The sequence below is a fragment of the Pelodiscus sinensis genome, chromosome Z (genome assembly GCF_052426305.1).
Source record: "Pelodiscus sinensis isolate ZL-2025 chromosome Z, ASM5242630v1, whole genome shotgun sequence".
NCBI lineage: Eukaryota > Metazoa > Chordata > Testudines > Trionychidae > Pelodiscus > Pelodiscus sinensis.
In genome coordinates, this window is record NC_143085.1 from 13343368 (window position 1) to 13354762 (window position 11395).

Here is an 11395-nt window from a genome sequence, read left to right on the forward strand (position 1 = left end):
GCAGACTGCTGGGATTTGTAGTTTTCTTTTAGCGCAGGCCCCAGCACCGCCTGGAGAGCCTGGCGCGGCTAGCGAGAAACCACAGCGGGCGGCTAGAGCGTCGCAATGGGCGAGCGCGCCCCCTGCCCGAAAGGAGGAGGGAGAGCGGGCAAGGCCGTATGCGCGTGGGGGAGGATCGCAGGAGCAGCAGCCTGGGGGTGAGACGGGTCGGGCTGCAGGATCAGAGCGCACAGAGCGGCGGAGCCCCTGGCTGGAAGGCACTGGGCTAGTCCGGGACGTGCCCAGCCAGGCAGATCGCCCTGCTAGGGGGCCGGGCAGCAAGCGCAGCCCTAAGGCCGGGCGTGGGCTGCAGACCCCGGGGAGTCCCAGATTCCCAAATGGGTCCCTACCTCCACTGGACATTGCTAAGGGGCCGCAAATGAAAAACAGCTTGAAACCCCCATCCCAGAGGCGGGGGGCAGTAGCCCAGGGAAGTAGCCAGGGCAGGGTCCGAGCACGGTAACGAGCCTAGTCTGAGGTCAGGAAAAAAAAAAGGCAAATGACTGAATGTCATCAGCTGTCTGATACTGCCCGAGGCTTGGTCAGCTCCCCGTAAGCTGAGCGCTTGGGCTGCCACCAAGGGGAGATTGAAATTCTGCTCAGCTGATTAGCAGAGCAAGCATGTCCAGCAGCAGGTGCTTCTACTGGTGGTGCACATGGGCACATGCCCCAGTGCACATAACAAAATTTTTCCTGCACATGTATGGAATAAATTAGCCTTGGTAGGATTGAATCCTGTACATGTCCTGGTGTCAGAAGAAAGAATGGGATGGGCTGCTAAGATGCAGCACTGAGCTTAGATGATACAAGCAAATGGCAAGAGTGGAAGGAGCTGAAAAGAAATAAAGTGATGCTAGGCTATGGGGTGTTACAGAAATCTACCGCTGGATTTTCAGCCCTCACAGTTAGGGCAAGGTTTATTTAATTGTATTTTTCAGAAGCACTCAGGTCTGACTATGTCACATGTGGTCAGATTTTCAAAAAAAATGTCAGCTCCTGACTACATATCTGAGCTCTTCTGAAAATCTAGCCCTAATAGCATGTGTAGAGCTGACTCACATCTGGATGCTCATCCTAATACAGGCCAGGTGCAACCTGTGACAGGTGAGAAGAGAACTTAATCCAAAGGTTTTGATTCTTTGATATGAGGGTTTTCTAACCTTGTCCAATACATTTAAATGGGTATTTGAAAGATTTTATTATTATTACAAAATGTAATTCTCTTTACCCATACCATGTCAGTGACAAGAAACAGCAGTTAATTTGCTTTATTTTCCAGATATCTCTCTACTTAAAGGTTGCATTGCAACATTATACTTTCATTTTAGCCTTGGCTCTGATTCACAATGAAGAATGGGAAAGATATTTTATATAAAGGCCTCTGCAGTCAACGATTCAGAAGTGACAAACTGATGTAAGACTAAAGCAAAATGCTTAATGCAATGATGTCTTCAATAAAAGCACCTTTGCAAATTAGGCATTCTGTAGATACTCTACAGCTAGCCTAAAATTTTAATCATATAGTGCTCTTATTTCTGAAAAAGTGACATATTTCTGGAAAAGTAAAAGTAACACAGTCATATATTTGCTTATATACTGTCTCTGTAACTCACAGATGGTAGGAATTACTGCTTGTGAGTACTGCACTGGTGCCAAATAAGCCGGGCAGAATCCAATTTTTCAGAATTTTTTATTTTAAGCATGTTTTCTATGTTTATCCATTTAATTTTTCACAGTTGCACAAAATTATGGTTTTAACCTATTTTATTTGGATCTCTTTACATTTTCACAGCTTCAGGAAGTCTGCAGGGTCAAACAATATTTATTGACAGTGGACATTCAGATATACAGAGTCAAAACTTTACAACTGTTAAAACACACATTGTTGGCATGGCATGTCAAAATATACAATATAAATATCCTTAAATTAAATTTAAGTTCTCAAACAGGATTTTCATTCATCTGTACATTTTTATTATCAACAGAAATATTTTTCATTGGTTTGTACGTATTTAGTACAATCAACATTTGACAACAATCTAATCCTGCCAAGCCTATGTACACCTTTGAAAGATGATATTGAATTAATGTTCAATTAGTGTTTTTCAGGTAGCTTGCGCTGGAGAAAAGATTAATATTATTATTCCAGTACATGTGCTTATCCTGAAGCAAGACTCAGAGAGGTAGCCATGTTAGTCTGTTTCAGGAAAAACAACCAGGATTCCCATGACACCTTAAAACTAACATGTTTATTAGGGCATAAGCTTTTGTGAATTGCTACAACTCACAAAAGCTCATGCCCTAATACATTTGCTAGTCTTTAAGGTGCCATTGGACTCCTTGTTGTTTTTGTTAAAACAAGATTAAATTTCCCAGCATTCAAACACTGCATATGTTATGCCCACATCTTTGCCAGCACTCCCAACTTGCAGGGCTGTGCTATTCAGCTGCAGACCCTCATGAGATCACACTGTCCTCCCGAAAATGGCATCACTCCAGATGAGCTCCAGACCCTCGTGAGCCGGAAATTCTACACTGGTGTGAGGCTCTTGGTGTCAGCCCTGCTGTACAGAAGCAAGGGGAAGGTGCCGTACAAAGTCTTATTTACACTGACAGTCTTTGTGGACTTACATTAGTAAAGTTACATCTGTTGTCAAGTGTGTTTGGCAAGCTTGGTGCCTGGTTCCAGTCCCAGGATCAGCTGTCTCCACAATACATTTATTTATAAACGTTTATTTCACAGACAGCTTGAAAAGAACTCCACTCGCGGTTACCGCACACCCACACTCCATTAGCCACAATCATCATGGAGGGATTCAAGTCTGAAAACAAAAGGAAATCTGTCTGCAAGGAATAACACAAAGATGGGGATGGAAATCAGGAACCGCTGAAAAGCTGACTGTCTTTGTAGGACATTACCAGTTATCATTCTTAGAGAGACAAGGTGGGTGGGGTAATAGCTTGAGAGACAATCTCTCTCCTTAATGTTCTAGGATTGCCACAGCTACAACACTGCATACAGTTCTCATCCTTAGCACTTAATACCGAGTGTGTGGCTCAAGTTAACTGCCCCCTGCTGTAGGCCGTACTTCCTCCCCACCTCTGCTCCACCCTTGCCCCTGCTCCACTCTTGCCCCCAAACCCACCGGCTACATCTACACTGGCATGATTTTCCGAAAATGCTTTTAATGGAAAATTTTTCAGTTAAAAGCATTTTCGAAAAAGCACGTCTAGATTGGCAGGATGCTTTTCCGCAAAAGCACTTTTTGCAGAAAAGCGTCCGTGGCCAATCTAGATGTGGTTTTCCGCAAAAAAGCCCCAATCGCCATTTTCACGATCAGGGCTTTTTTGCGGAAAACAGTACTGTGCTGTCTACACTGGCCCTTTTGCACAAAAGTCTTTTGGAAAAAGACTTTTGCCCAAACAAGAGCAGCATAGTATTTCCGGAAAAGCACTGACGATCTTACATGAGATCGTCAGTGCTTTTCCGGAAATTCAAGCGGCCAGTGTAGACAGCTGGCAAGTTTTTCCGCAAAATCAAATGATTTTGCGGAAAAACTTGCCAGTCTAGACACAGCCACCCTATTCTGATCACACCCATCCCACCCTTGCTCTAACTCCTTGCCCAAAGCCCCCTCCTAAGTAACACAAGCCAGGGGATTGCTGGGGGTCTGGTGCAGGGCGGCAGCAGGGGTCGCTCTCCCTCCCTTACCATTGCAACTGGAAATGGAGTGACCTGACAGTCTGCTCTCCTTGGCCACACTGCCCTTTCCCAGCTTGCTGCAGCTCTGCTTCACCATTGCAACAGGAAGCGGAATGCCCTGTGGCTGGGACACTCTGCTTTCCGATGCCATGGTGAAGCAGAGCACAGCAGGCTGGGAGAGGGCAGTGGTTGTGGAGCAGAGCAGAACACGCTGCCAGGTCTCTCTGGTTCCTGATGCTATGCTGAGTGCATGTGCCACCCCATGCCAGGCCCCCCAGATAATCTCCCAGCCTGCCCCACATAGGATGGTGTAGGCGGTCGCCATGGGACTCCCCAAAGTGCCGGGCCTGAGGCAGCCACCCTGAACTGTCCTATCAACAGGACAACTCTGGGGGCAGGTTTTACACCAGGGCTGAAGCTTTGCACTGTGGTATTGTGAAATTCAATGCACCACTCCTGACCCCCAAGGTCCTAGTGCCTGACAACCAGGAAATGAAACTGGCTGATCTAGTTGTAGCTAATCATCCAAGATGAGTAAAATACAAAAAGAGAGGAAACAGCCAGCTTCTCTGCTGAAATACTCCCTTCCACCAATAGAAACTCTAGGGCAGGTGTGGAAAACCTACTTCCCATAGGCCAGATCCAGGCCCCAGCATACTTTAAACCAATGAGGTTCAGGGTTCCCCAAATGCAGGGCAAACAAGCACTCGTGCTCCAGCCCTGCAGGAAGTATCTAAGGCTTGGCACACCCCCTCCCCACCACGAGGTGAAACCCAACTGAGTGTGAGGTGAGTGTCTCTTTCCACTTGGGAGCCAGATCTGTGAAGTTTTGGGGTTTTTTTCCTCTTTGCTTCTCAGTTGGGTGGGCCGCCCCCAACTGATTTTACTGTGGGGGAGCAAAAGTCTCCTACTCCGCTGGACACCCACAGCAGCAGTTGCTGCTTTCCCTCTGCATTGTTACAATTTAGTTTTCATTTCCCTTTTGCCATTTTGTCTGGGGTAAACAACTGCTGTTGCCGCGATACAGTCAGCCCAACTCACATTGCTACCACAGAAGCTGCAGCATGGTCTGACATTGGAAAATAAAGATTGCTTATTATACAAATGGCCTTGTCTGCACTAATAACCTACTGTACTACAGCCATGCATTAGCACAGGTCCATTGAAGACATTAGTTTAAAAGTACTTTTAGATGCCCCCTACTCTGTACAGTATACGAATGAATTCATTTTGAAGACTGCAAATGGAACCTTTGTTAATATAAAAGCTGATTTGTGTAATTAATCGGTTTCCACCTCATCCTCCAGAGGCAACTTTAGTCACCATTATGACACTTTAAAAACAATGCAAACCCAAGGCAATTTCCTGATATATTCTCTGAATCTATAAGGATAAAACAGATACAATATTATCTGTACAAAGACAAGTGGAGAGAAATCTCCATCCACCACACATGCATTTACACTACCAACACTGAAGCAAGTTCTAACTCCACCTTCGGCATTTGGCAATTTTTCTGCTTAAGCTTTTGAGGAACATGCCCTATAACTCACTCATTTTATTTGTCATGAGACGAATTTTATTTGGAGTAAAAATCTAAGGACCTGAAAATAGAAAACCTTTCCCTCCCTTTTCCCTCATTGAATCGGAAGATTCCCCCTCATTGATTTCCCTCTCCAGCCTCTCTCCTATCCCATCACCTTGCTGTGAAAACAGCAGATCAGAACAATTGGTGCTTTTCACATGAGCCCAGTGAGATGTAGCATCAGTCCCTTAGCAATTCTCTTCAGAGGGTTTCTTGGAGCCTTGAAGAAGCAGAGCTGAAGCAGAAGCTCTTTTCTGGTGCCTCCATTTGGCCCGTCGATTTTTAAACCAAACCTAGACATTTAATTTAAAAAAAGCAACATTGATCACCAGACTTTTTGAAACAACTCAGAGCTGAAAGCGAGTGGCATTTACAACTTTGGATTTTAGTGCATGATGGGTAGTTCTAGGATTTGGCAGTACATTCTACTCTGGCTATAAGGCTGCTCCAGCACAGGAAACTCAGAACAAGAAACTCCCTCTCTGGAGTTCATGTTCAGTTCCTTTCAAGGTGCGCAGGAGATCTGAGAATCCCAGTGGTAAACAAAAGTGTTTTGCACAACATTAAAAGTTTAAGAGCAAGACAGTGACCCCAGAACTAAGCAATGTGTGCATATGAGAGCATGTGCAAGAGTGCTGAGAATGTGGCAGGTCATAAAAACGGAGTGTGGGAGTGTTCTTCTGTGCCCAGCCATTATGTACTGGCCTTAGCCTATGGCTTATATAATTTACAAGGTATTATTTAAATTGCACTTTGAGGGCTACATCTGCAGCCCTCGGAGGAGGCATAAATACGCCTCCTGTAACCAATTCCTCTTTATTTATTTTTTTAGTAAAAAGGGTCCAAGACATTTTTGACCCTTGTTGTAAGGAAGAATCTCACCTCTACTCGCTCCTCCTTCAGGTGGATGCGGTTGGCCAGGTGTTCTCTGGTGATGACATCTGGGTACTGGTTCTGGTTGAAAAGGGCCTCTAGGGCCTGTAGCTGATCTTCAGTGAAGATGGTCCGGTGCCGGCGGGTCCGCCTTTGGATCTGATGGAAAGTCTGCAGCTCATTCTGGCTCCCATGAAGATTCTTACATGCTCTAGCAGTGGGATGAATTAGCCTCATGGGCCAAGGGAACCTGGTGTCTAATAAAAGGAGAGCTAAAATTTAATAAAAGGAGAATTACAGAATTTCTTAGTTACAGAATCCAAACAAACTAAGCCCTCTCTGAAGAACTAAGCCCTCTCTTCCTGGATCAGTTCCATGTAGGCTGAAGTGGGGCTGCTAGAGAGGCAGCGTGCTCCAGTTCTGCTTGGTGCTTCTTGAGGGCTCTGTATTGACCGGCTTTGGACAGAGCTATGTGCAGTCCTCTGGGATGAAATGAAAACATAGCTGCCATGATGTGAGGGCTGGAGTAGAAAATAGTGATTGACAGAAACCGTCATGGTTCCTAGAGAGGCACAGATCACCACCAGATCTGACCTCCTCTACAACACAGGCTATCACTATCTCACAGTGCCCACTAAACCCAACAACTTGGACACAGGTATTCCAGCCTTTAGGACACTAGACTACTGGGTACCACAAGCAGATACTAGGCGGGACTAAGGGTACACCAGTGCCTGGGGCCCAAACAGTGGCAGGGAAATGAGATGCACCCCAATGATCCTAGCAAGCAACCCATACCCCAGTCTGCAGAGGAAGGTGAAACATTCCCGGTGTCACCACTGATCTGACCTGGGAGAAAATTTCTTTCCAACCCCACATGTGGCAATCAATTATACTCTGAGCATGTAAGCAAGAGTCAGCTGGATGAACACTTGAAAGACAGAATATTTGGTACCACCTAGAGCCCTGGCCAGGCCCCTCAGTGTCTCCTCTCCAGCTCGGGCCGTCCCTGATACTTCAGGATAAAAGAAAGAGAAAAAAGACCAAAAAAAGGGTTTGAAATCAGGAGAAGAGTGAAGCTGAGGAATTAGTGGCTGCATTCTCCTGATTTACTGTCCAGCCGCAGTATTGACAACCACAAACATTAAAACAGAAAGAGACAGGCTCCCCAGCATCACAAGATGGGATTAAAAGCCATTAGATTGTTTAATATAATACATGTGGGGTTCTTTTTCTTTGCCTTATGGTTTGTTAGCTTTCAGGATGCACTTTTACAACCCCAAGGACTAGAAACAAGTTTTTCTTTAGGTGAGGTTTTCACCGAGCCTCCTAATGCCAGGAGCTGGGGCTTTAAGAAAACCGTCATAAGAGTCAGCAGCACTCCAGCAGGGTCCCATGCTCTGTTATAGCAGATCCACCTCCACCCTTCCCATGCAAATCAAGAGTATATCCAAAACATCTAAGAAGATTTAACAGGAGATCTCCCTTATTCCTCAGAATTCAGGAGAATTATAGAGTCTTTTTTCATGCAGTGCTCAGAAGCAACAAGATAACTCAAGTGGTATCATAGGGGGGATTCCAAGAAGGGTCAGGAGCACTCTTCAACCTGAGCTGGGGGAAGCGCTGATAGTTTGGATTCCCATTAGGACTCAACCCACTCTCTCTGTGCAGACACCAGTGTATGATGGCTGCTGGCTAAGAGGCAATACCTGATGGCTACGTCTAGACTGGCATGATTTTCCACAAATACTTTTAACGGAAAAGTTTTCCGTTAAAAGCATTTGCGGAAAAGAGCATCTAGATTGGCACAGACGCTTTTCTGCAAAAGCACTTCTTGCGGAAAAGTGTCAGTGCCAATCTAGATGCGCTTTTGTGCAAAAAAGCCCCGATTGCCATTTTTGCGATCGGGGCTTTTTTGCGCAAAACAAATCTGAGCTGTCTACACTGGCCCTTTTGCATAAAAGCTTTGCGCAAAAGGGACTTTTGCCCGAACAGGAGCAGCATAGTATTTCCGCAAGAAGCACTGATTTCAGACAGTAGGAAGTCAGTGTTCTTGCGGAAATTCAAGCGGCCAGTGTAGACAGCTGGCAAGTTTTTCCGCAAAACAAAAACTTGCCAGTCTAGACATAGCTGACCTGTTTTTCAGGGGTCTGCAGAAACTTCACTCTGAGGCAGATGAAAAGCAACAAGAAAAAAAGAAGCTGGCCCATAGGACAACTTGGTTTCTTGACCCCGTGAAATGTTACCAGCTTCTATGGCTGATGCTGGACAGTCCCATCATTGGCAGGGACTGCCAGAGCCTCACTGGAGTTTGTAAAAGCTAAGGGCCATGTAGTGGGAGGTGCTGAGCAGTCTCAGCTTTCTCTAAGATCACAGGGAGCTGAGGATGCTCAGAGTCCCTCTCCTCCACCAGCTGGTGCTTCTCTGGTCACAGAAGGGCAAAGGAAAGAAATATCAGACTGGACAGGCTATGTTTGCCTTTGTGATCCTGACAGACTGTGGGGTTGGTGGGTTTATGGCAAGAATCCACAGATGGGTTTGGGGCCCCCAACAAGAAAAGACTGTGCTGAGTAAGTCAGATTACACTAGACTTTCACAGCTGGGCACTCATGTCTCAAGTGAAATGGTTTTGATGGTCTCTGTACAGTGGGTGGGTTCTATGAAATTCAGAGTATGTTATCTCATGCTGAAATTCAAAGTAATGGCACAAAACTCACAGCCATGGAAAGAAATGCCCTCTTCTTTGGTCTGAGCTTGTTTTGTCATCAGACCTGAAAGTCCATTTGGAAGATGCTTACCAGTAAAAATCAATTTAAACCCATATCTGGGAGACTTCATTATAATTACTTATAACTAACAAATCTCTGCATGTTCTTTTTTCTTCTCTACACCAAGAATTATACAGTAGCTTTTTCAATATTAACTGATATATAACTATAACTATATCTATCTATAGATAGATCTATATACAGTCATATAATCAAATCCTGAATGCTTTACTGAAGTTTTACTCATTGGATACAGGGTTTAGTCCAGTAATACTAGTTAGATCTTACACCATACTCTTTATCATCAAAGTACTTTACAAATGATATTCATTTTAAAACAGTGGTTATTCTATAATAGTATAACATAATACATTATTGTTAATACTCTAGCATCTTAAATACATATAGCACCTTTTGTCCCAAAGCATTCTACACACTTAAACTGAGATACAGTTTACATATATGAACCATTTCATCCACTCCATGCATCCGCTCTTGGAGTCAACTACAGAAAATAGGCCTTTATTTGTCTAAGTGCTTAAGTGTACTTCAAACACATGCTTACATGCTTTGCTGAATCAGGGCTGTAATTAACAGGGCAAATCAATCCTGCACAACCCATAGGAATAAGGAGCAAAGAATATTGTATCCATCTGAAACTGTTACAGGGAGTCAAGTATCAGAGGGGTAGCCGTGTTAGTCTGGATCTGCAAAAGCAACAAGGAGTCCTGTGGCACCTTATAGAATAACAAATTTATTGGAATATAAGCTTTCATGGGCAAAGACCCACTTCCTCAGATGCATGTAGTAGAAATTTCCAGAGGCAGGTATAAATATGCAGGCCAGAATAAGGCTAGAGATAACGAGGTTAGTTCAGTCAGGAAGGGTGAGGCCATCCTCTGGCCTGCATATTTATACCTGCCTCTGGAAATTTCCACTACATGCACCTGACAAAGTGGGTCTTTGCCCACGAAAGTGGGTCTTATGCTCCAATACATCTGTTAGTCTATAAGGTGCCACAGGACTCCTTGTCACTGTTACAGGGAGGTAATTGGCAGAATATAGTTACCTGGGCTAGATTAACATCTCTGCTGTTGCAACAAATGCCATAGGGTCATTGATGACTAAAAGAATTTAGGGCCTTTCTTCTTCATCTTATTTAGAGAGCAACAGCCCAGTGCCATATTAGAATGATGTTGGGGCATTGATACAATGCTGCCTCGGAGAGAAGAGTGCTGGTAACTGAATCATCTACATTATAGCCTGAAACACTCTCCCTATTCCTTGGTTGAGGTCTAACAAAATCTCAGTGCACCATGACAAGCCTGTGGGTCACAATGCAGCAATGTCATTACAATCCCAGGTTTTGCTATTTTACAGTGTTGGTGCCCTTGTAAGTGCCAGCTGCAATGCCCACCCCTCCCCCTATGGGATCCATACAATGATTCATAAAACAAAATAATACTTACCTAGCCAATGTGAGGTATCCTGCAAGGAATGGGTGCTTGTGTGAGAACAGCAACAGCAGCTGCACCCAGCAGCTTCCAGTTCTTCTTCTTCCTCCTCCTCCTCCTGCAGAGAGCCAGTAGTGATGGCCTCCAGCCCACACAGCCCTTTGGGCTCACAGTCCAAGATCCCCTGGAGACAGAACGGGACCAGAACCTGGGGGCTTCTCTCAACTGGACTGGAGAGAATGTTCTCAATGGTGAATGAGCATTGCTTCTTCACACTTCTTCTGCTGAGCGCGGAGTCCAGTGGGGCTTCTGAAGACATCCTGTTCCAGGAACTCTAGTTGTGGAACTTAACAGTTCACAGTAAGCAGCTGAAAACAGTAGAGCTTGCTCTCTGGGAGAAACCAAACTGTGGCTCGCCAGCAATAAGACAGCTCACACTTGGATGATTTTTAAAACAGACCAGTAATGCCAGGCAGAATTACTGTTGTGTTTTCTTTTAGTTTAAAGTGATGGTCATTCTTGCACCTGAGATTTTTATGTTATATCTCTATATACACATACATGCCTCTCCCCTCCTTTCTAAGCTAGCTGCTTTATAACTGAGGTCACCCTAAGTAAATAAATAGATATATAAATATATATATATATATATAATCCCCTTGAAAAGAAAACCTTAAACCCCCCTGCAAATAAAATAAATTCTAACTAATCTTGGCAGCTTTGTGAAGGGTTAGTGTGGATCTAAGATTTAGCTAATCCTACAGCAATGACTCCAGAAGGAAATCTGATTTCTCCATCTCGAGTGTAGATTTGAAGGTGGTTTTGATCTCCATTGTGTTGGAGCCTCCAATTCAAGGAAGGGGGAGAATAGCTGTTCTCCAGCCCAGAAATGGACCAGAGGATTAACTCCTTAAAAGAAGCAAATTATCCCTTTCTCTGGCCAAATGAAAGCTTTCCCATCAAAAGGGAACTG

The 11395-nt window shown here is 44.6% G+C and overlaps 1 protein-coding gene across 1 annotated transcript; it reads right to left on the reverse strand.

The window, feature by feature from the left end:
- Window positions 1-5402: 5402 nt before the first annotated feature.
- GSC2 (goosecoid homeobox 2) lies at window positions 5403-10932 on the reverse strand. The gene is made up of 3 exons (XM_089775347.1): window positions 10438-10932; window positions 6210-6457; window positions 5403-5620 (listed from the first exon to the last, which is right to left on the reverse strand). The coding sequence occupies exons 1-3, from the start codon at window positions 10739-10741 to the stop codon at window positions 5516-5518; spliced, it is 657 nt and encodes a 218-aa protein (XP_089631473.1). The 5' UTR covers window positions 10742-10932; the 3' UTR covers window positions 5403-5515.
- Between the last annotated feature and the right edge of the window lie 463 nt (window positions 10933-11395).